Source organism: Gallinula chloropus (assembly GCF_964237585.1).
Source record: "Gallinula chloropus genome assembly, chromosome: 1".
Classification (NCBI taxonomy): domain Eukaryota; kingdom Metazoa; phylum Chordata; class Aves; order Gruiformes; family Rallidae; genus Gallinula; species Gallinula chloropus.
Window position 1 is genome coordinate 30407891 of NC_140085.1, and position 25600 is coordinate 30433490.

The 25600-nt window shown below is 41.8% G+C and overlaps 1 protein-coding gene across 1 annotated transcript in view; it reads left to right on the top strand.

Moving 5' to 3' along the window:
• The window catches only part of GRIP1 (glutamate receptor interacting protein 1), a gene marked incomplete at both ends in the record, with an annotated part of 233798 nt that overhangs the window by 195462 nt on the left and 12736 nt on the right, over positions 1 to 25600 (top strand). The window contains 10 exons of the mRNA XM_084269746.1: positions 302 to 488; positions 1256 to 1401; positions 2904 to 2984; positions 11497 to 11566; positions 11796 to 11941; positions 16958 to 17102; positions 18116 to 18255; positions 18416 to 18604; positions 22036 to 22189; positions 24456 to 24656. Coding sequence (XP_084125872.1) covers positions 302 to 488; positions 1256 to 1401; positions 2904 to 2984; positions 11497 to 11566; positions 11796 to 11941; positions 16958 to 17102; positions 18116 to 18255; positions 18416 to 18604; positions 22036 to 22189; positions 24456 to 24656 — 1459 coding nt within the window. The remainder of the gene's footprint in view (positions 1 to 301; positions 489 to 1255; positions 1402 to 2903; positions 2985 to 11496; positions 11567 to 11795; positions 11942 to 16957; positions 17103 to 18115; positions 18256 to 18415; positions 18605 to 22035; positions 22190 to 24455; positions 24657 to 25600) is intronic.

Below are 25600 nucleotides of genomic sequence, written 5' to 3' on the forward strand. Positions count from 1 at the left end.
GCCTCAAGCCTAATGCAAACAGAGTTCAAGGATGCTCTGAGGTTTTTGGGATGGGGGTGTGAAGCACATTTATTTTACTCTGTACAAGAACTATCTTTTTGCATTCTAGCACAGAACCAGATGATTTCTGTTCTCTTCTATGTCATAACCGTTTATACATAATTTGTAAACTTTGGCCTAAATTGACTTGAAAAGAAATGTTTTATTGACTAGGTTTATTATACAGATCAGTTTTCTCAAAGAGCAATGAAATTTGTCCTGTGTATGATTGTCTTTCCTCCTGGTTTGCTCTGTTTTATAGTGTCTTTAGCCTCTAGCACTGTTGGTTTGGCCGGCCAGGTCGTCCACACAGAAACCACAGAAGTAGTGCTGACAGCTGACCCCATAGTAGGGTTTGGGATACAGCTCCAGGGTAGCGTGTTTGCTACTGAGACCTTGTCTTCTCCACCTCTCATTTCCTATATTGAGTCTGACAGTCCGGCGGAAAGGTGAGGCTCTTTCAGGTGGCTTCTAAGTACGTTTTGGTGAGCACTCCTTGGGGTACTTCGGGCTTGTTGCTTTCAATTTGTTGATAAATTGCAGGGCCTTGCTCAACAGAAGTGTGGCAAGTAATAAACTGTCTGCTCTGACAATGATATTTCATTTGCTTGATCAGCTCTGGGAATAATGACAGGCACCAATGTTCATATCATCCAGAGCCCGCCAGCAGGAGATGGGAAGCTGTGTTCATACAAAAGAAAAAAAAATCAGAAGCATTGCTGAAATCAAAGCAGTGATAATTCAGTGTGCCATGGGGGGAGGTTGTATCCAGCTCTGTTCAGTTGCGGTACAGAAGTGAATCTTAGGGAATACTGGAGTTGTGACTTGCCAGTGGTTTCATTGCAGCATTTCAGTTGCATTTTGACGCTTGTGTATGTCTTTCATCGTGCCATGAGAACAATAGTGCTTGCACAGGCAAGTACTGGCCACCACTGCAGAGGCAGCCAGTCCTCCCAGGGGCAGAGGTGCTGTCCAGGGGTGGGGTGGAGGCATGAGGTCCCCAGCACGCAGAGAGCAGGCACGACCCATACTGGGGAGTGCTTGACATTGTCCTGGTGCAGAGAGGCGGCAGCAGCTTCCATCCCGCTCTGTGCCTGGGGGGAGTGTTCAGCTGCTGTGCCCCACTCCCCCTCCAAGGTTCAGCTGAGTGTGTCTGATATTGCTGGTCCTGGTACCGCGCACAGCTGGTGATTGCTTTGTATTGTTGTGTACCAAGGTGTGGCGTGCTGCAAATAGGAGACAGAATAGTGGCAATAAACGGCATCCCGACAGAAGACAGCACATTTGATGAGGCCAATCAACTGCTCAGAGACTCCTCTATCACCAACAAGGTCACTTTGGAAATAGAATTTGATGTTGCAGGTATGAATGTACTGTTACTCTGTCTTGCAAGAAAAGTGAAGGAATAAATCCCAAGTACGTTGCAAGTGTTAGGCATCCGAGGTGGAGACTTTCTTCTCACATACACACCATGCAGTTTTCAAGTGACCTATTTGAAACGTGTGTCTTTTTGTACAGCTTTCTCATTCCACGTAGCCCTGCAGCGTGCTTCAGAACACAAATAGAAATGACAAGTCCTGTAGTAAGATCTGGTGACAGTCCCTCCTCTGAGTTATTTCCAGACATTTTTCTGCCCTGAGATAGAAATATTCTGCTGAGCAGAGACAAATCCTCTACAGGCAAGCTAATGAAATGTTTTACCAGACAGAAAAGTATTACAAAAAGGTGGATAAGCAAAAAATTCTGTCAAGTTTCACTTACAGTATCTCAAACCAACAATCTAAATAAAATAATGGAAATTGAATTAATAAAAGCCAGAGAAATTGTTGTTAATGGCTCTGGTGAGTCTTTATTATGGGTTTCCTTTCTTCCCTACTGTGTTTAAACATACAGAATATACTATAAAGATTGTGTGTGAATCAAACCAGTACACATTATGTATGTGCACTACCCCACTATGTAAATAGTCAAAACTTTTAATTCTTCAGTTTTCATCTGACAGTAGCTCCTTTGAAGTTACAACAATGTTGGGTGTGCTGTTGATTTTGCATCATGTGATTGTTGTTAATGGTATTATAAACTACGATGCCAAATGCAGGCTAAAGATTCCTAGAGTAATTCTGTATACTCTTTTAGTATGCACACATCTACTATAATTTTTTTTTAAAACCAAATACAGTACGTGCATTCGTTTTTTGTGCACCTCCCATTTGCTCCATGACATCAGACTCAGGCTCAGGGTTAGACTCCTCTGCCACATGTATGTTTGTATGTTTCCATAACTGTAATTTTAGTCGCTCCTTTTCAGGCCAAGGTCCAAACTGTCACTATCAGTGATGCCAAAAGTCAGGATTCAAATACAGTACTGTGTGTTCCAGTGGATTTTGCCTCAGTCAGCTTCAGGTGCTTCTCCATTCATGATGTTCCTTTTCTTCCCAGTAGATGTAAAATCCGTGGCAGTTAACTTAGCAGACAGTTAGAAATGTTTTAGACCTGCAACAGCAAAACCTGAAAGCCTCAAGACTTGATCCCCTGTGCTTTTAATTAAAAGTTATCTGCCCAGACTAAAATTGTCACATGTGCTCACAGAACTTGCATATGAGGTAAAAACCTGCAGTCTCAGCTGGCTGCTGGCCCGTGCAAGCTCTATAGATTCAGTTAAACGTAAAAAAAGTTGAGTTTCCGTGAAATTACCAATAGAGGTATAAATCATACTTCATATGTCCTACTTCTTTCACTGCAGCACCTGAGTTTCATCCGTGGCTTTTGATGCTGATGTAATTTCATCAACTTACATGTATAGTTCATGTGCTTGGAATTGCTGTGCCTTATAAATTATCTAATGCTTTAAATATTTTTTATAGAATCAGTCATACCAAGCAGTGGAACATTTCATGTAAAACTACCAAAGAAGCATAATGTGGAGCTTGGCATCACCATAAGTTGTAAGTGAAAATGCTTGTTTTCGAGACCACATTTATGGAATATACTACGGGTAGTAAATAGGTCCTGTAGCTATGAATTCCTGTTTGTTTTGGTATAAGCTTCTTTTTCCTTTTTTATAAAGGGATGATGTCACTTACCTGGACTTGTGTAAGGCCTTAGACATGGTCCCCCACCACATTCTTATCTCTAAATTGGAGACATGAGGATTTGACAGGTAGACCATCCAGCAGATAAGGAACTGGTTAGAAGGACACAGACAAAGTGTGGTGGTCAATGCGTCTATGTCCAGGTGGAGGCCGGTGACAAGCGGTGTCCCCCAGGGGTCTGTCTTGGGACCGGTGCTCTTTAACATCTTTATCAGTTGCATCGATGATGGAATTGAGTGCACCCTCAGCAAGTTTGTGGATGACACCAAGCTGAGTGGTGTGGTTGACACAATAGAAGGAAAGGAAGCCATCCAGAGGGATCTTGATAGGCTGGAAAGATGGGCCTGGGTGAACCTAATCAGGTTCAACACTGCCAAGTGTAAGGTGTTGCACTTGGGCCGGAAGAATCCCAGACATAGATACAGACTGGGAGAAGAGCTTCTTGAGAGTAGCCCTGCTGAGGAGGACATGGGTGTCATGGTGCATGAGAAACTTAACAGGGTGCCAGCAGGGTGCTCTTGCAGCTCAGAAGGCCAATGGGATCCTGGGCTCCATCAGAAGAGGGGTGGCCAGCAGGGACAGGGAGATGATTGTCCCTCTCTACTCTGCCCTCATGAGGCCCCACCTGGAGTCCTGTGCCCACATCTGGGGCCCGCAATACAAGAAAGATGTGGAACTGTTGGAGAGGGTTCAGAGGAGCCATGAAGATGGTCAGGGGGCTGGAGCACTCCCCTATGAAGAGAGGTTGAGGGAGCTGGGTTTGTTCAGCCTAGAGAAGGCTGCGGGGGGACCTCATTGCAGCCTTCCAGTACCTGAAGGGAGAGTACAAACAGGAGGGAATCAACTTTTTAAAAGGTAGATAATGGCAGGACAAGGGGGAATGAATTGAAGCTACAGGAGGAAAGGTTTAAATTAGATATTAGGGGGAAGTTTTTTACAGAGAGAGTGGTAAGGTGCTGGAACAGGCTGCCCAGAGAGGTGGTGGATGCCCCATCCCTGGAGGTGTTCAAGGCCAGGTTGCCCCAGAAAACCTTAGCTAGATCATACCTGGAGGTTGGTGTCCCTGCCTGTGGCAGGAGGTTGGAATTCTATGATCCTTGGGGTCCCTTCCAACCCAGACCATTCTGTGATTTTATGATTAGCAGTGATCTGTCTCTGATGAAATACCTTTCTGTAACAGATTTATACTCCTCATCTAGTAGTTAAAGAAGCCAACAGCATGCCAGGCCTAAAGCTTGACCTATTATTCCTTCATGAGAAGCACATATTTACCTACCATTAAAATTATTTATTAAAAACAAATAAATCAATAGAATTGAGCCCATGGAAAAGTATTTCCATAGCTGGGAAGTTTATAGCAAAGAGACTTCTGTGCAGAACGCCCCCTGCACTCAAGGATTCTCACAGGCATGGGGATCCACACCCTGGGATATTTTCTGCTTCAGAACCCAGTGTCTGAAGATACATCCTCAGTCTGTAAAACTAGTGGGCAGTCCTAAACGTGCAGGTCACGTAGGAAAAAGTCTCCTTTCACTAGGGATTTCAGGGATTTATAAAGAAGATAACAAGGGTGTGCATTAGTCTGTTTCTCGAAAAGTCTTTGTAACTGCGCTTTGAAATCAAGGGAGGTTTAATACTTATTTATTTTGGGAGCAGACAGTAAATGCTATGTTAAGACTGGATTTTGACCAAGTAAACTCCAGCATACCAACTTCAGCCCTTGATGGAAGGAAGAACAATCCATATCAAAGTTAATGGGCTTGTGTTTAATGTACTTAATGACAGTGCGGAATCTGATCTCACCGGAATTAACATTCCTTTACAGTTGTGGCCTTTCTTAGACTATTAGTCTTTCTCTGGAATTATTCATGTGTCTTGGGGGAAGATTGTGCTTTGACTTATATTCTCAAAGCTTTTACCAGCACAATGGAATAAGGTTAATCAAAAGTACAGCAGGGAACTCAGTGCTAAGAATTACATCTGAGGAACAAATGAGAGACACTGCAGGCCTGTTTGCTTGCATTTGCACCCTTGAATGAGTAATCGTTAGACTCTGTGAGATGCAATGTGATGCTTGGAGCCAAATCATAGATCTGCATGTATTTGTGTAAATTAAAATACTTAGAAATGAGAAAACCTGGAGAGAGGCCATTCTATTTAAAATAATGTTATTCTTAGGATCAGTAATGGTTTGTAGGATTATTGTAAAAATGTGGTCTTGGCGATTTGATTTGTGCTGCTTTTTTTTAGAATTCAAACATCTTCTACTTCTGTCTGTAGAAATGAACTTTGAATGGAAAGCTAATGTGCTTGGGATTTAGTATTTAGCGCTCCTCTTCCAAACTTTGCATGGCTTCCTGACTTGGAACTTAATTCCAGAACTTGGTGCTTTATCAAATTAGTTCTTTATGTAATCAGAGTGACACCTGGTTGGTCTTAGCTCTGTTCTTCTGAGTATACTGCAGTATCTTTAATATTTAAATCAAATTATCTGTTATATTATATATATGATATATACTTATTAATAGTATTTAATGTATATTAAATGTTCCTAGGGTTAATTATTTATTTTAACAGATTTATACTAATAACTGAAAGTTTGTAAATTGTCTTGGTGGAGGTCTTGAATTGCTGCATTTCCCACTTCCTTTTCAGTGCTTTGCTCTGTTCTACATACTTAACTCCTAAATGAGGCACTGTGATTTGAAGAATATAAGCAGTTTATATTCATTTTGTCAATTTTTTTGTCGGGGCACTTTAGCATATTAGCATGCCATTTATTACTGATACAGTCAGGAAGCTGTATGATTTATTTTAAAAATCATATGCTAAGTGAAACTCATCAAAGTTGATATGGCCAGGCTAAAACAGGGGGTGATAAAGGAGATCAGTTTTATTCACTTTGATCTCAATCTGTTTAACTGCTCGAGACCTGTTTCATCCTCTCTTTTCTCAAGGAAGTGAGGTTAATGATGAGTGAGAAAGTGCTGTCTCATAAAAATATTACAGAGCAATGCCTGTCTTGCTTTCCATATCCCCAGTTTAGTGTGGGATTTGGGCGAGAAAGTCAGGAAATTACTTTACCTGAGAGACAAGGCAGATATTTTTTGTCAGGAGGGAAATGTAAGCCACACCTCAGGTTGACACCTGAATATATGCCTCTTTTTAAAGTCCATGAATTGTTCTAAGTCAGCTATTAGGAGGCATGCATCTTGGAAGAGGGATTTATTTCTCTTTCTTTGTGTTGTTTTCCTTGGTAATAAACACCAGGTTTGCCTGCATGGAGTTACAGTTAGTTACTTAAGGGCTACACAGCACCAAAGACAGTTAAGCTAATTCATCGTCTGAAAATAATGGCATGGTAGTGAAAGAGACTAAGCTTCTTGTAGTTTCAGATTTTTTAATGCAAGAAAAAAAAGCAAGACATGAAAAAATCAAAATGCCCTTATATAGCAGAAACCTCTAGAAAATAAAACAAAAGAAATTTTTTTGAGCATCATTGCTAATGTTGATCCAGGGCACCAAGTTTTGGATCGTGTGTGTCACTTACCTTAGGTTATACTGGCCTTGCCCATTTCTGCCTTCACACACATACTGGACTCCTAGCATCCCATCATCCTTCCCTTACCTCTGCAGTATCTGTCTAATTTTCCCATTAATGGCTATTTACATTCAATAGAGACCCTATTTCATAGTTTGCAAATATAAGTCATGATATATTTCATGCTTCAGGTACCATAATTTTCACACCCAGTTATCTGGTTGGAGCAATTAGAATTAGCAATTACATCATCAAAATAAAGCATGACACAACAGTGTCCACATCTGTGTGATTATGCTTTTATAAGAGAATGATTCCCAAGAAGAAGGATGGCTTTCAAATAGATCCAGTAGTGTTCAAATATGTTTCAATTTATTTTCAGGTGACATCAATTTTAGACCATGTGGTGGAATAGAGTTTTTTAGGGTTTTTTTAAGATAAAATTTATTCCACTGGCTGTTTTATCATAGACTAATATTTTTTAAATGCATTCAATGATGTCCAAGAAAATTACTACTACAGTGTGGTAATTGTAGTTAACAGATCTCTTTTTTTTTCTTTCTTTCTTTTTTCCTTTTCTTTTTCTTTGTTACTTAAATAAGATTCTGATATCCTTACTGGTAATGAACTGCAGCACCTTGCTTCATAAATAATCTCTCTGAAGCTAATGGGACTACTCAAGGAATAAGAAGCTGCAAAGCTGGTAAGAATATCAGAATCTTAGCCAAGCTATCACCAGTTTTGCTAAGTCATTTTGGCTAGCAGCTATCCTGTACTCTGCTTTATTGCTTTCGTATTTCATCAGAAAGAAGCTTTCTAAGTATCTACAGATATTTAGCATTGACAATGAGAATTTACTTTCTAAAGCATGTTTCTGTATATTTGGGGATTTCACCCAGCAAACTCAACTTCATTTTCCAATGCTACAAGTAATTAATTTAAAGACAGGGCCTGAAGAACCAGCAGGTTTCTCAGCTGCTCCACATGAACTTAAGGAACAAAAGAGCTTCACCAGTCTAATTTTAAAAAGCACTTTCATCTATTTAATAATCACACTATTTTGAAAAGTTCTAGTAACTGTTAACCAGTATTGTGGATAAGTGGACTGGCTTTGTATTAAAAAATACTTCTCTGTCCCATAAGTATTTTCCTCTGCTTGATCAGTTTGATGGAGCTCCAAAACTTGAGGCCAAGCTGAGACTAATGAGTTTTGGCTGGGTGGTGGGTGAGATGTCCACTCCAAAATCTATTCAAATAACACTGATCTTTTTCCTTTGAGTTAGCAGTGAAACAAGAAAGGAGAGTTGTCTGAGAGGATTTTTAACCTCATGGAACAGCTGATCTATAACACTGACAACACGTCAGTGAACTACTTTCATGGGGCAGGGGAAGTCTGTCTTTACTGGTAAAAGTAGGGTAGAGGTCTGGGACAGAGACCTACGTTCACAGAGTTATTTAAAGAGAGAGAACAAACACCTTACCAAGGACCAGCTTTCTGGCTGCAACACTACATTGACTACCTGAACAACTTTATGCACTTTTCAGTCCACTTGTAGTTCATCCCGTGTAAGGACTCTACAAAAGCTCAACAGTAGGTAGACTAACAGCTGAGACCTTCAGTGGACAAGCAGAATGGGAGAAGGGGAGAAAATCTGTGGAGGGCTGTAACAGGGTGACAGAAGATGAGGGGAGAGGCTGAGGTGTGATGAGGGGTAGGGGAAGCTTGGACTTGAGCAAGAAGGCTGGACATGGGTGAGCGGTAAGGTGCTTTGGTTTTAATTGCTTCTTAAAGATAATTCTGAAATGAAACATAAGAATGGAGACTTAATGCTGTACAATGTCACTTCAAACTTGTGTTAATTCATGAAGATATCTTTCTTAATTAAGTGCCAAATACTACTTTCCCACTGGGACTCTCGCTTCTCGGCTCTCTAGGGAGACATGAAACAGTGGTGTGTATCAAAGGGGATGAAGGCTGCATAATGAACGAGGTGGAGGATTACAGAACAAAAAAAGGAGGTGATCTCATGGTCAAGATGGTTTAATGCCACCCTAGAGAAATTAGGTTATTTTTTCCTTTCCTCTGCAATAGAGCTGTGCTGAGACAAGTCGTTTTACAGGGTGGAGTGCGGAGAGAGAGAGAGAGAGAGAGAGAAATATCTTCCACTGGTGGCTGTTGATTTTCTGTAGGAACCATTGAGATCCTGGGATCACAATTGCAGAAATGCTGAGCAGCTGCAGCTGTTGCTGAAAATGCCAGTAGTTGTGCTTTGGACTTAGAAGCTGTTATATACTACAAACTTTTGTGAGAAATAAAGGCATGGATATCTCAAACTGCTCACTAAAAACTGTCCTTCTTTGACCTAAATGTTTCTGTGTTTCCTCTCCTCATCTGGAAAATCAGGATAATAGTACTCAATCTTCTTGCTGGGGACAGAATCTCTTTGCCAGTGTTTGGGAGGCAATCTTAGGCTGTGGTGATGTGCAGTGCAAAAGTTGAGGAAGAAATTAATGATTTTATCTCTGCAACACAATTTGAATAGTTTGTAGTAAGTATGGCGTGAGCATTGAACAAGAGTAAAAACAAAGTGGGGTGTAGCTGCTTACTAAGGGCTTGTCAGCATGGTGGGGATTCATTTCACACAGAGCTGAGTTTGCTGCCTACAGAAAGGCTTTCATCCACCAGACATAATTAATAGCCCAGGATAATTGACAAAATGCCAGTGGTGTGCAGTGACTCAGTTTGAAATGGCAGTAACTTTGTGTGCAGTACCATACCCTTTGCATCCACACATACTCGGTGACTTCATGCTTTGAGCTGTGCTCTTTCCCCCATTTTGGTTCCTTCTTCTGCTTTTTTTTGAAACAATAATGGGCTGTTTTCTTTGGTTCTTGTCATTTTTATAAAGCAGTTTCACAAAAGGTATTTCAATATTCAAATCTCAAACTACAGACATTGTACAGTGGGTAGCATATAACCTCAGAGGTTTATAAGGGAACCCAGAGCGTGAAAACACTGAATTTAAAATAATAATAATAAAAAAAAATCACCAGAGTGCTATTTTAAAATTTTAATGAGATACTAATTGGTGAAACAAACCCAAAGAACTCAAGTCATGGAACTTTTGTGTAAGATACAGTTGACCCATGGTGTGAAAGCGTGAGGAGCAAGCTGTGTAAATTGCACATCTTGCAAGAAATTAATTGCTGTTCCCTAAATTGCAACCTAGGCACTTCCTGAAAGCGCTCTGTTTAGACAAGGTTCTAAAAATTCTTGAAAGCCCTTGTACATCTGTCTTGTGGACTTCCAAGACACTGCATTTGATATGCAGCTGTTTAGCAGTTCTTAAACTGTTCCTCTGGACATTCAAAGGCTTTCTCAGCCAGAGCAACCAAGGGTAACAAGATCTGTTGGAATATGTCATTATTAATACCCCTTGTGGTTGCTGCAGGTGAAAAGCTGTCATTTTGCATCAAAGAGAAGAATCGTGAGCTGCTAATGTAACTGGCATCAGGGTTTTGTAGGTGATCCTCCAATATGGGTAGCTTTTTGGGCCATTGTCAGTTAGGCATTGGAGCCTCAGAGAAAGGTACCTTCTATGAATGAGTGCAGAGGCTTCGGGATACGGAGCAGAAACAGCTCGGGCCAACCAAAGAGCCCTACGTGTGCAGAACAGTTGGTGCTTCCAGGAGAACTGAGAGCCTCATACCACATGGCAGTGTTTTAACGTTTGCACACTCCTTGGGAGCAACAGTCACACTGTGTTCACCACGCAGGCTGCCTGCTGGCCAGAGCAGCCACAGGCAGTGTGCTTCCCAAGGAAAACTGGTCAAATACTCTTGCAGGAGTCAGTAAGGAATTGCAGTGACCGGCGCTGCAGAGCACAGCATCCTCCTAACCATGATGGGCAGGTAGAAAATGGAACGTTAAGTCAGATACTTCCAAGAAGAGAGGAGCTAGGTGTGCAGGGGGAGGACTGGTGGGGGTTTTACTAATTTGACCACTTCTGCAACTGCAGGGTTTCTAGTAGGTATCCCCAGTACAGAGTGGGGAAAAGTCCACAATTCTTATGGCCCAGCAGCAGTATAGAGGAGCAAGGGGTGCTCATCAAGAGGCACATGTTGACTTCAGAGGAAGCTGCGAGTCACAATGACCCAAGCATCCATGCGATGTAAGCTACCTCTGTGCGGATGTGATACCTGCATAGCAGCCCAACAGTATGTGTGGCCACTACCCACAGCATTGTGCTTATTGTGAAGTAGATTCCTCCTCACCCAGGAAGCATCATATTTCTGCCATAGGCACTGAATGAGACGGGAGTGGATGTAAGGACATGGGCCAGCCCACTCTAGGTATTTTGTCAGAGCAGATTTGTTGGTCAGGGATATAATAAAACATGATTAATGACTGCCAGAAATGCTCTGGCAAAAGATTAGCATTGGTAATTGTGCTGAAAGGTTTTACTAACAGGAAGTCTTCCTTACATGTTGTGGTTTGGCAGGATTTTAGGGTAGATCACTGGAGCTGTACTGTGATATCTTTGCACAGTTTAGTCCTGGCCTAACCCAGAACACACATGTGCCATGTTAAATTCATTTTGCACCAGCTGCCTTCATTCTGGCATTTTCTAGCAAGAGGAGGAGTATGCAGTCTTACCAGTACACTGCTGGTGATTGTTTCTATTCATGTACGTATAATTTAGGGGAAGGGGAGGAATATAATACAGGTAAATAATGTGTATAAAGGATTGATTTATGGACATTATTAGGCCATCTGCATATCTAGACATAAAACCAGATACATGTGTGTATTCTTTATTGCAGCTCCATCCAGTAGAAAACCAGGGGACCCTCTGGTTATATCTGATATCAAGAAAGGAAGTGTTGCTCACAGGTAAGACACTCGAGCTCCCAGTAAAAACCTGTTTCTGTTGTGTAGCCGGACCCAAGTTAAAGAGGGAACTTGTAAGAGGCTGTGCTTCTTTGATGTGAAAAGCAGTTACAAATGGAAAGCCCAGCAGACTAAGAAGGAATTCTTTTTAAAAATCCATCTTGTTTCTATAATAACGTTCACTGCTTTCTTGTTAGTAGAATTTCATGTCAGCTTGTTTGCTTGTTCACAGAACCGGGACGCTCGAACTGGGCGATAAGTTGCTTGCAATAGATAACATTCGACTTGACAATTGCTCAATGGAAGATGCTGTCCAGATCCTTCAGCACTGTGAGGACCTTGTGAAGTTAAAGATCCGCAAAGATGAAGATAATTCTGGTATTAGCAATGAGCCTATTGCAGATTCTTATGTATTTTCAGCAGTTTTAGAACATGGGGTTATTCTTTGGCATTGAAATTTTAGTGAAATGTTTTTTCTAAACACTAAAAATAATTGCCATGATCTATAAAGTTTTGAGATTTCTCAGTGGCTGTATTGTCTGCAGGAACTGGACTGCAAAATGAGGTCTTCAGTGTTCTGGAAAGGTAGTTTCCCCTCAGGTGCAGATATATAAGGTTGTTCTTTCTCTCACCTGCATATTGAGGTTTTCTCTGATTCTAAGATGGGAATCATGGTTGGCAAAGCGTGGATCCACAGACCTCAGATCTCCAGCAGAGTGGTGAAGCGTGTGCTTTGTCCATAAACTTACACACTTGACTTGAGTCTGCCTGTTCACATGCTTACAGGTAAGTAGCGCTTTACACGCTGTGCTGGATGGCTGATGGAGCCTGTCTGGTCAGCCCAGTGGAAGTAACAGAGCAGCCATCATTTTGCACACCCACATCTATGACTGTTCCCCATTACGGATTCCATAAGTGCAGGATTTCTTCCTGGAGTGTGGGATCGAGTTCTGTTATGCATTCTAGTGGCAAAGGAAGCTAGACAGTTATAACTTCATGGGATCTATATTGCAGCGTTACACAAAAGCATCAACTGTGAATTCACTTGTCTTAAGCTCTGTACAGTCTCACAGCAGAAAGGCACAGCCTGTTGCACCTTGTTGCTTAAAATCAAGCGTGACTGTTGAAATGGTGCTCAGAAGCACACTAGAACGCTCTTTTCCTTTAATTGCTTTGGAAAGCAAAGAGGAAGTGTCCTCTTAGTACAATCAGCATAAAGCAAAGGCAGATGCACTTAGCACTGTGTGCAAATTGGCTTTCAGAAGTGAATTTTGATGCAGCTAGGTGAATGGCCACTGCTCAGCAGGATATTGGGGTTAGGTCGCTGCTGTGGTGAGGTGGGATTTGCTGCACACAAGCAGTCCATCTTGGAGAGACGCTGGCTGAACTGGCCATGGGCTGTACAGCCAAAGGCACACCTGACTCACAGCTGCTTTGCAAAACTGAGCAGACAGGGTATGTTACAAAGATCAAACTGCAACTACATTTGGCAGAAGATTGACAGGAAAAATGCCGGTAAAAGGAAGTTTGACTTTTCTCCTGCACAAGAAAAGGGGTTGTCTTTTAAGTGTCCATGGCACCTAGATCCCTCCTTCACTGTCTTGCCCTCATTTGGAAGACTCCCTCTCATCATGGGGTCAGTCTTTTTTCAGTGGTGCCCAGTGACAGGACAAGAGGCAGTAGGCACAAACTTGAATATAGGAAGTTCCACCTAAACATGAGGAGGAACTTCTTAACTGTGAGGGTGTCAGAGCACTGGCACAGGCTGCCCAGAGAGGTTGTAGAGTCTCCATCCCTGGAGACATTCAAAACCTGCCTGGATGCTGTCCTGTGCAGCCTGCTGTAGATGATCCTGCTCTGGCAGGGGGGTTGGACTAGATGGTGTCGAGGTCCCTCCCAATCCTCTTGTCACTGAAACATGGATTTCAGTCTCCATCTATGTAAAATGACATCTTTGGTCTCTTAAGTATAGCACAGTGTGGTAGCTGGTACTGATTTTAGTCTGAGTGGGATTCTTATTCCATGATTTTCTTTTACACATTCATGGTGCTTATTTTGCAGTTTCATCATGCATCTATAGACTCTCACACAACTACAATGTCTTCTCCAGACAAGATTGGTGTAACTGAACAGATTGAAATGTAAATAGATCACTACTTAGACACCTACTCAACAAAATTCTCTATGAAAATGGTTCTTCTAACAGTTGACTACAAGTCAAAGTGTAATTGAAAGGATTTATAGCAAATTTCAGGTACTTTGAAATCTAAAATGAATTAGTGTCTCCTGAAATGCTAACAAAAAATATTTTAAAAAACAATGGAAAAGGAATAACAAAAGTGCACCTCAATTAAAATAATTTTTTGTTTATTTGCCATTAGTTTATGTATGAAAGCCTGCCTTCTCACAAAGGGAAGGAATGTGCTTCTCAAACTTAACAGGAAAAAATCATTAGTAAATTCCCCAAGAAAAGCAAAGCCTGATGCTAATAGTTGAGTAGGTGTGGATCGCTCCAAAACAATTTCTAAATCGCAGAATGAGATTAAGTTTTTAACTTCTTAAAATTTCTCATGACATGTTTTTTTTTGGAGGAGGGAAAGACAGAGAGCAGGGGTTCTTCTTTCAAACTCTTCATAATAATTTTTAAGTGTGTCTAGCTCTTCTTTCTGCCTCCTGTTTTCCCTCTCTCTCCTGTCTCTCCAACTCTGCTCTTCTCCGTAGAGCCGTAGGTCTCAGAGCTGTTCCTCAGAGCCAGCAGGGCAGGTGAGGCCAGCAGCAGGGTGGTACATGTGTTTGCTGCCTCAGGCCGTGCTGCTCTTTGCCATGTTGTCTGTATTGAACAGATGTTTCTCTGAAGAACAAGAGACTCGTGGACAGAGCAGAGGCGCTGCAGCACACTTCCATTAAATGTGGTTTCCAAGGGATAGCCACAACTGCATCACAAGGAAGGAAAGAAGGAAAATCTCAAAAGCATGAAACCCCAAAACATGGTCATTTGATGATATTCCCTCCCCAGATGAAGTATACTTTCAGCACTATTTCTCTTTTCTTTTTTTCCTGCCAGCCTCCAAAACTGAGGACAGTTATACCTCCTGATTAACCTAATGGCTGCCATCCTCTTTTGAATATCAGAGTTCTTTCCATTCATGGCAGAACTGGCGTTTATTGTGAGTTCAGGCCACACACATGCCATGTTTGTGGGTAGCTCTGGTTTCTGCTGGCTGGAAAGAGCTCTGAATAGAACAGTGTAGAGATCTGACATTTGTTGCATCCTGCCATTACTTTTCTTAACTAGGGCTAAGCAGGAGACAGACGTAAGGGACCCATCTCCTTTCCAGTCTTGCACTGAGATATATAAATTTCCCACCCTCACACGGCAGGGCTGTGGTATGACTAGTAACTGCCTGCTCGCTCCCTGATGGCAGCAGAGAAACATCAGTATGGTGTCAACCCTTAGCACATACCAGCAATTATGTTCTCAGGTAGCTTAGCAGGTTAGTTTTCATTGAAATCTGGTACCATGTCAGTGCCACACCTGTGTAAAGGCCATCAGCATTAGATCCCTAAATGCTCTAGCAGGCAAGCAAGCAAGAGCCGCCACTCTTCTGCTGCTCAGTGACAGCCTAGGTGCTAGCCCACTGTATGCCAGCGTCCAGCCAGGTCTTGGGAGTTGGGCACTTCTAGGAAGAGCATGTCAGATAAAGCATAGTCAATGTGAAGTGTGCCGAAACACTGATGATAATGCCCCAAGTAGGAATACAAGGCCAACACCAGGCATGAAAATCCCAGGATTCTTTGCTGAATAACCATCACTAACTCTGCTCCCCATGGTTCTGTATGTGTACCATTTCCTTTGTGTGGATTGCAAGGGGGAAATAGGAGGGAGCTGAGGGTGGGGGCAAGCTGAAGGTCTAAATCTTCTGCAAATTGGGAAGAAACAAATTAACTCCAAAGAAATGTGTTTCTCCAGCTCTGCCTAAGTACCATGTTCAGTGTTAGAAGAAAACAACTCTTTAAAACTTTGCTAGCAATGCAGGTATGTTTTTGTTGTTGTTTTAAAGTCTTTCTATCTGTAAGAAAAGAGACAGGAACATTTGAATTTTCTAGCTCGTCTCAGGTTAGCTCTAGTAACATTTACAGGGTGTGCATCCTAGACATTTTCCACCCTCGCTGAGCCATTCAAAATGTCATTACCCACAGATCTAGGAGAAGCTGCTCGCCAGGCCAGACATCCTGGCTGAATACCAGTATCATAAGATAGGCAAGGGAGTAGTTGTTGTTTTGATCTGAGGAGAAATCTGGCGTTTTAAATTTAAAAATATCCCTTCACAATTAAAAGATGCTGCAGTTGATTGCTCTCCTGCTGGGTTACTTTTCTGATAATTCATAAAGAGCATACACTGTATAAATAGAGGAGTCTGTCTTGTTGCTGCCACACCTGTTGGGTATTGTTTAAGGAAAATACAGTGTATTTAAGCTCACCCAGTGTTGAATTCCTCCCCATTGCTCATGATCGTTTGGTGAGACTAAAATTGCAAAGTAATGCTAATGAGTTCATGAAATATAATGAAATCAAATCTAATGGAATTTTTATTCAGCTTAGTTGATAATTCAGAATTCAGAAGTTATTTTGTTTCTGTTAAAAAACTTACAACTCCTCTGTGAAAAACATTGGATATCTTTCAGATTCTTTTGGTAAGACAGCTGCTCATCTTCTCAAGACTTTTGACCTTTCCCACAATTCTTTAAATGAAGTTTTGGTTTAAAACTTAACAGTGTCTCTTAAGTACCTGAAGGGATGGCATAAAGCAGAAGGAGGCAGTGCACACAAACTGGAACACAGAGTGTTCTTCCTGAGCATCAGGAAACATCTTTGTACTGTGAGGGTGACCAAGCACTGGCACAGGTTGCCCAAAGAGCTTGTGGAGTGTCCACCCTTAGGCATCTATTGGGACACAGTTCTGGGCAAGCTCATCCTGGTGACCCTGCTTGAGCAGGGACATTGGACAAGATGACCTCCACAGGTCCCTTCCAACCTCAACCATTCTGTGATTCTGTAACAAAGTAGCCTGAAGTTACCTTTTAATAGCAAAGAAGATATCAAGATTGTAAAGAGAGTGAAAATTAGGGTCAGTAGCATGGGGGAAGGGGGAGTTTTTCTACAGACTTCATTATAAACAGGTTTTGTCAATTAAAAAAAACAGGTTTTGTTTGGGTTTGCTGTGGGTTGTAGGGGTCTTTTTCAAAGTAATCCAGTACAATATGATTAAGAAATCTATCTGAAATGTAATCCTTTGAAAATGTTGTTTGATTACCAGTTACTAGACTGAATGCTATTTTTTTCATTCCCTCTTTCATAAGAAACCAATTGCATCCCCTTGGCATTTATTGCAGATGAACAGGAGAGCTCTGGAGCAATTATTTATACAGTTGAGCTCAAGCGCTATGGTGGGCCTCTTGGAATTACAATCTCTGGTACTGAAGAGCCCTTTGATCCCATAATCATTTCCAGCCTTACAAAAGGAGGATTAGCTGAAAGGTAAATTATTTCTAAAAGATTGTTTTTGTCAAGTTAAAGATGTATTTTGTTCACCTGAAGATGCTGATTTTCATGGTTTCGCAATTTGTGGTTTTATAATTGTCCAACCCTGAGTTTATCATCCTGCTGCTGTTGTGTTTGGTCATTGCCGAGTTCAGGAGAATGTTCTTGCACATCATATACAAGACAGCAGAGGATTGTGGTGCTTATTATGAATCCAAGAAAAGACCAGTCAATCAAACTGCTCAATCACAGGAGCATTTCAGCAGCCTTGTGTAGTACAATGGAACGAAAGCACTTCTGTGTCTGAGTTTATCTGAACTTACTGTTCACTTACCTGCTGCTTATCAGATACACGCAGTGCATCTGTAAGCATAGTTGCATACACTATAGCAAGCATGTGAGGAGTAGAAATGCTCCTCATGGTAAGTGCATAATGAAAATGCTAAGGTACTACTGCCTGTTATTGCTAAGGTAGGTAGAGACGTTACAACTGGTACCTTTAGTGGTGGTTTCAGAGAGAACTTAGAGCACAGAAAACATGGTGTGGTGCACAGCCAGAACAAACTGCCCTTACACAAAAAGAATTTATGTTCCTCTCTTGATGTGTTCCACCCTGAAAGCCAGGTTGGTGAGATAGCTGGTTACCTGCTCACTCTGCCATTAGCTGTGATGCTGTGAGACTTACAGGAACTTGACTCATTTCAGATTGACTGAGCTGTCTGAGATTGCTCCTGAACAGGTGGGCTGCCATGACCATCAACCGTAGGTGATTAACTCAGCTACCACGGGAACAGAGATCCACATCTCCATGCCTCAGCTCTGCTGTTGTCACTACAAGATAGGTGACTTGCTTTAAGCATTTCCAACAGAAGAATTACTCTGTAACTCAGCTATAAAACCAAAATGAAAGAAAGGGATATGGGACTTTCATGCTCCAGATATGCAAAGATACTGCCTTTGTTGCTTTTTATGCTCTCCTCTCAACGTTTTACTTCTCTCTGTTATTGTAGGACTGGGGCAATTCACATAGGAGACAGAATCCTAGCAATAAATAGTAGCAGTCTGAAAGGAAAACCCTTGAGTGAAGCCATTCATTTATTACAGATGGCTGGAGAAACTGTCACCTTGAAAATCAAGAAGCAGACAGATGGTGAGTATGGCCAGGGTAGCATCACTGGCCCTTAATGCATTGTTGTTACAGATTAACAAGCATTTAGGCCATCCCAGGAAAAACATCACGCCAGTAGTAAAGCAATGACCACTGCTTATTTATTTATTTTTACTTTTTTTTTTTTTATAATCCTCTTCAGCTACCAGTCCCAAGAAATTTTCTGTCCCTGTGAGTCACATAAGTGAACTGAGTGATGCTGAAGATGAAACCTCTGCTGCACAGAAACCTGGCAAACTCTCGGACATGTATTCCACTACAGTCCCAAGTGTTGACAGCGCAGTAGAGTCATGGGATGGCTCCGGTATTGACACCAGCTTTGGAAATCAAGGTACTGTCAAGAATGCAGTTGGCATTGCAAGTAGAAATTATTGCCTTCATGGCTGACCTTCCTGTGCCTTAAAAGGAACTTTTATCTGTACCAGCTTTAAACCTTGTACTCCATAATGTGCCAGTGTCTCATTATGACCACACACCTCGCCAGGCAGCATGATTTCTTACACTTGGCTGGCTTCAGATTCATTCTTTCACAACAATGTGATGTGTTATGAAGCATTAATCAATACATTAACAGGCTTTTGTTAGCTTTACTGACATCTGAATAGCCCAGTCCATACTTCATCCACAACTAAATGAGTTTATCCTTCAAATACAGATCAATGCAAGGCACAGAACACACTGGAGATGTTAATGAAGTTGATGCCCATATGCAGTAATTTTTAACTGACAATAGATTTATTATAAACTCCTGAAGGAGGAACATTAGGCATTGCTTATGATTTGTAAATCTTTTGCTTCTTCCTCATTCCTGCAGCATTAACATCTAACTTTCAGTTCTCAAAAACAATCATTCTATTTAAAGGCATGATTTCCCTTAATGCGAAATCTTCTACTTCTGTTTGACTACTGTTTTATGTGGGATTCTCAGTCTCATTTTAATTTGAAAGGCACGTTTATTTAGGCAGCAAGGGATACAAACATTTTGTAATATTCCAGATGACAAGAAAGATAGCATCCACACAGCTTCAGTGCTTTATATAACTCTCTAAACCATTTATTTCCATAGTAAAGCAGGCATTCCCACTGCCTGGCAGGTGTTTGGACAGTTAGATCCTTACCTCAAATCATTTTTGTCCCACTCAGTCTGGTTGCACACATTCTTTCAGTTTTCTTTCTCCGTTTCTTTATCTTGCTTTCCAGAAACGTGGGTAGCAAGTAGCTCACAGACAGCTGTTCTGTACCCTCACACAGAGAACTGAAACCAGGCTCTGCCCAGCACATTTCTCACATAAACTGAAGTTCCCTGCTGATTACACTCACTGCCATTCTCTAATGTGCCTGCTCAGTGGTAACGCCGGCGGCTTCTTCAGGAAGGCAGAACTTTCCTTTAGAAACCTGACGAGCTACTTGAGACCAGGAAGTAGCTGATGCCACTACAAGTGGCCAGTTTTCTTTCTTCTCCAATTTTTAAGTATTTCTTAGCCTTGGTGCATGTGCTTGGTATCAACTTACTTTAAACGAGACAGGCTCAGTATGTTTCATTATAAACTCCTGCTTTCTGCATTATACTTATAATCTGCTGTTACATGTAACACTTTATTAAGTACTCAGCATACTGGGCTATATTCCCCCTGTATAATTTGTATTTCACTGCAATTAGAGTCAGGATGAGCTTGTCCCCTTTGCTGGTTTTAATTGCTTTGATCGGTTTATTGGAATAAATTGATTTAGATTTTCTTATTTTTTAAGTTCTAAGGAGAAGTTCTGCTGATAGAAGTGCCAAAATAATGGTTCTCGTTTCGTGGGTGAATTGATATTTGCAGCAAATTGTTCAACTGTTGAAAGGATTGAGGCCCAGACCGCTTTCCAGGCTTCCTATGATTCGGATGCCATGCCAATACTAAACCAGTGTCTCAAGGCAGGTATTTTTACCCAGACTTGGCTGGATATGTGGTACTTCTGCGGAGTGGCCCGAGAGTAATCAGATTGGCACCTTGTCCCTTGCAGTGCTACTAGTGTGACCCACATTTCTATCCAAGTGCAGTCTGTCTTGACCTGTCAAGTTGAGTTTGGCTTCTCTCCAAACCCTCCTTGGCATAAGCACAGGCTAAGCAAATTGAGGAGTTTGGAAAATGTTTCTGGAGCACCAGATAATGCTTTATCCTATTAGGTACTAATTTAATGCTGGTGAGCAGTCTTTACTCTCCTTGAGTTAATACTCTGTTTTGTACCTTTGTCTAATGAGTCTGCCTTACTAATCCAGAGCCTCCCCCACACAGCAGTCACATTTTCACAACCAAACCCCTTCCTAGAATCTGGGAGTACGTTAATGTCTGCCAGTTAGCTGGAAAACACGCAACTCTGTAGCTAGCTGCATGGGATTTGAGAGAGACAGGTCTAGACTGATTAATGGAAGCAAATTGCCCTCTTTAGAGAGGTGACAGCAGTGATATTTGTTAGTCATCAACAAAATAGAACTTCCTAATCCAATATGCACATCAGCAAACACCAACTATAAAGGTAGAAAAGGAATATGTCAAGATGAAAAATATATATATAGCACCTCTACCCTGATGGATTTTGCTTACCAGATCAACAATAGCTTGTGACAAGTCAATCATGTGTTCTCCTTGATACATCACTGGGAAGCCAGACTGTCTGGTTTCTATTTGGAATTTAAATTACACATAATTCAGCTAGAGAAATGCCACTGAACAGATACCAACATTGCTTGTGTAATAAAAGCACCCAGAAATAAGCTCTTCTGACATAAAGGCTGTCTGATGCCACTTACGCAGCCTTGAGATATTTGGGAATGGCTGATAGCACTTTCTGCAAGGTGAGCTTTACGGGGCCATATAAAGGTCCCCCTTCCACAAAGGGGCATGTATACAGAGATTCCCATGAGGGCCTTTATGCAGGGCTGTGACAGCTCATTAATACAAAGTATTAATGAGTCCGTGCCTCAGCAGTGCCGAGACAGTCGCCCTCCATCCTGTCCTGGCACTGCTGCAGTTAATGGCCACTCAGGAGCCTCTGCAGCATGCCAACTTTAGCATCTAGGTAGCCTTTCTACAAATCAGTAGTATTTTGCATAATTGATACTAATATGTCACTCATTTTTGGCTGCATTGCTTCCAGATTTGCGAAAGTTAACCAGGAGGAAGAAAAAGTTTTCATCTAGCCACCTGAAAAGTCAAGTTGATGGGTGTTTTTAATGCTCCCCAGCAAACACTTTTTCAGTGGGGCTGAAGCAGTTTTCCTAACAGACGAAGTTTAATTTTGGGCATGTTAAACATGACCATGTTAACAGGTAGTTAACGCATCCATAGCACATGGGATTTATTCACTAGTAGTCAGTGTGTGATGCCAAACTGGAAACTGATAAATTGTGAAGATTTCCAGACCTAAACATCAGAAGCAGCGGGAACACAAACAGTATATTTGGGTATGTTTAAGTATGTGTGTGTATATATATATATATATATATCTTTGGTGTATATATATATATTTGGTATATACCAAACAGTGTTGAGTATATTTAAGATTTTACTTTCAATGGACTTGCACAGGAGAAACTGTAGAGCACACCTGATTTCAGGCAAAACTTAGGCCATTAATTCTTCTAAATAGCTGATGAATACTGCAGTAAAAGGCAGTGATCATTGAGTCCTCATCCAGGTTCTGAGGAACCCAGTTCCACAGATGTGCTTTTCTGTCATCACATTTACAGCGCTGTGAATACATAATTCATCTTTCTAGGACACAGCTATCAGGCTTCAGGATACAACTTCAATGCCTATGAATGGAGGAGTCCTAAACAGACAAGTTTGTCCCCTCCCAGCAAACCACGGAACCACCCATTTCATGACACAGGGCTGAGTGATGACGAGTGGGACCGACCTGCAGCCAGCAGGTGAGTGCGCGTTCGCGTCTCGGTTGTGTGATGTGCAGCTGCACCGGCGCCTCAAGAAGGGAACACTCCTGTCTGAAAGGAAACTACAGTTTTCTAACCCAGCTAGGCTTTTCCTTTAAATGTGAGATACATTTTTTAGAGTAGATTAGTGGCACTTGTGGAAGATGATGATAGCAAAAGCAAGGCATCTTTATTTCGTGTTACATCAGACAAAAACCCCCCACAGCATTTATCATTTAATAATAATTTTTAAAAAAAAAACAAGGAGGGCATTCCCCTGGGTAAGCTTTACAAAACACCTGCTCTGTTTTCCACTCCACAAAAATAAACCTACAAATAAAGCAGCTAAAGACAACTGGCATGTTAATCTGTTGTCTTCCATGAAAATTCTTCATCTTGCTTTGGACAAAGAAGCAGAAATTACAGTGTTCTTCCATAAAAGCTTGAGAGATCTGCAAGTGATTCAGTGGGAAAACAAAGCAACCCAGGTAGAAATGTCTTGTCTAGATTTATGGTAGTTTGCCATGCATTGCTCTTCTTCTGAGAGTTAAATCTCCTCCTCAATAAAAGAACACCATGAGGGAAGAATGCTTAGTTGACAATGCTTGGAGATAGCGAAAGATCCAAAACCCCAAAAGTCCCTTGTTCTCTATTCAAAGGATAATCTTGCAGTGGAACCACTACAAAGACTTGGGTAATTCCTGGCAGAGGACAGGGAAGACAAACATCACAGTCGTAAAGATTGCGGTGTTCTTTGTACCCATTCCCAGGACTTGCAGCCTTGTATGTCCTTCATTACAAATAGTTTCTTGGTGTAGCAGCATGATGAGCCTGAAACCCCAGTCTGTGAGAAATTCAGGTACAGTACTAAAGAAAAGCTTTCTGGTTCCTGTGTAAACATACTGGAGAAGTGAATCCAGAAGGCCCAGGCTTTTACCTTTGAAATGCAAATCAAGGCAAGGCTTAGATGCCAGTGCTGCTTTCCAGAAGCTGAATGACAAATCCTGTGATCCACCAGATTGCCCAGTGGCATTTGGTCTGGAGACAAGTCTCGATGACAGCTAAGGTCTGGGTAGGCGTGAACTCTTCAGTCTGTATCGAGTTCCAGTGGTCCCCACTGGCCAGAAGCATCGAAGTTTTCATAGGCCAGTAGTGGGCAATATTTCATAAAGGAAATGACCATGGTTTTATTCGTACCTCCCATTCTTGGGAAGTTACTATCACTGATTTAATAGCAGTATCTTTATCCACACTTGAAGCCCATCTTTTGTTTCTTGGATGAGATGCAGCCAGAGATTCCAGAACACCTACTGTTCTGCAGTTGCATAAGTAAGAGGCTGGAAAAGTTGATGGGCACTGAACCAAGAAGCAGGAGTATAAACTACAGAAGCTTTTCAATGAAGTCGTGTGTTCTGTTACGACTGAAATGCAATGCTCACAGAAAGTATGCACGTTACAGGAGCTTGTTCTGCTTGTCAGTGTGACTTAGACCAAAGATACATGGCACAAATTAATGACTATTTTAACCCTGTATCTGTAAAATGGATCTGCTCTGCCCTGATCAGGCCCCACCTGGAGTACTGTATCCAGTTCTGGGTTCCCCGGGACAAAAAAGACAGGGATCTCCTGGAGAGAGTCCAGCAAAGGGCCACAAAGATGATTAAGGGCCTGGAGCATCTCCCCTATGAGGAAAGGCTGAGTGAGCTGGGACTGTTAGCCTGGAGAAAAGAAGACTGAGAGGGGAACTGATTAATGTTTATAAATATCTCAAGTGTGGGACAGAGGGGGAATCAGCCAGCCCCTTTTCAGTGGTCTGTGGGGACAGGACAAGGGGCAATGGCTGCAAGTTGGAGCACAGGACGTTTTGCATCAATATGCGGAAGAACTTTTTCACAGTGAGGGTGACAGAGCCCTGGGACAGGCTGCCCAGGGGGTTGTGGAGTCTCCTGCTCTGGAGATATTCAAGGCCCATCTGAACACCCACCTGTGCAATATGTGCTAGGGAGCTGCTCTGGCAGGGGGGTTGGACCCGATGATCTCTCGAGGTCCCTTCCCACCCCTATGATTCTGTGAATTTATATGTTGATTATGTCACACCTGATGGTGTTCCTGTATCAAGTGCTGGAGTATTTGAGAAAGGCATGTCTCTTCTTCCAGCCTGTTACAGGGATCCCCAGAAAGCCACCTCTTCTCAGCATCTCACTAAGCAACTTTTCTTCTTCTCTAACACTAAAAAGTAACGTTTTCTTACCTTTATTTTGTGTAGCACAGCTTCCAAGAATATGTGGCAGCAGAAGGATCCTGAGCCATTGGGAGAGAATCAAGAAAACCATTTAAAGCAAACTTCCATAGAAAGATCAGGGGGAGAGAGTGTCAGAAGCGTGAAGAAAGAGGGGAAGCTGTGGAAAGGTGCTTCTGGTGGGCAAAGGAAACTTGGGGGACAACTGGAAGAGTGGAATACTTCCAGGTAGGAGAACACAGAGTGCACATGAGTGAGATCCAGCTGGGGAGGGAGTGGGGGAGGGGAGGGCTTAAAAGAAAGGAAAAACACTTGAAATGAGGAAAAGGAGAAAAACAGGGCAGAAACCACATCATTAACATACCACTGAGTGACAGTGGAATTTCAGTTGCCAAACCGATGAAACCACTCTGTAGCCTGGTGTCTGTCACCGGCAGGTAGGATGAGTCTGTCTCAGTTCCTGATCCAGGGGAAATTTTTTGCACATTCAAACAATACTTACAGGAAGGATGCTGCCCAATCCTAGACCGTCCTATCACCCCCTGAATTTAAAAAAAAAGGGAAAAAGATTTTGTCTCTCCTGTGGCAATAAGAAGCAAATGATAGGCACCCCGTCTTCATATCTGTCCCACTATCTATTCTTTGGCGGTTTTATGCATCAAATTTCTGATGGCTCTTTGAATAAGCATCAGAAAAACCAAATATATTCATTATAGGTCAAACAATATTTCACATGACATAAAATCAATCTCTCAGGTTTCAGGAAAAAAAAGCCATCTAGATGAGAAATTGGTCTGGTACCTCTTTTTTTTTTTTTCCTGGTGCAGTAGCTCAGCTCCAAATTAGTTTATTCATGTGGCTGTAATGGAGATGCAAAAGTTGAGCATTTCACACCCCAGGAGACAAGACTCAGAGAAAAGACAAAACAGGGGGTGAGGCCAGAAAAAGGGATTGCTTCAGCTGAAAGGAGGTCTGGGGGTATAGGTGTCATGATTTCAGATTTCACAGAAGTCGAGAAGAAACAGACCTCCTGTTCTAGGAAATCCAGTCTTTGCTGGATTTGTCACAGACAATTGCCTCAAATAATCCTGTTCATTAACTCAAGTTCATTTTATATTATAATATTAGTATGCAGTATAAAGAAAGGTATTGTAATGGATAAATTAGTCTGT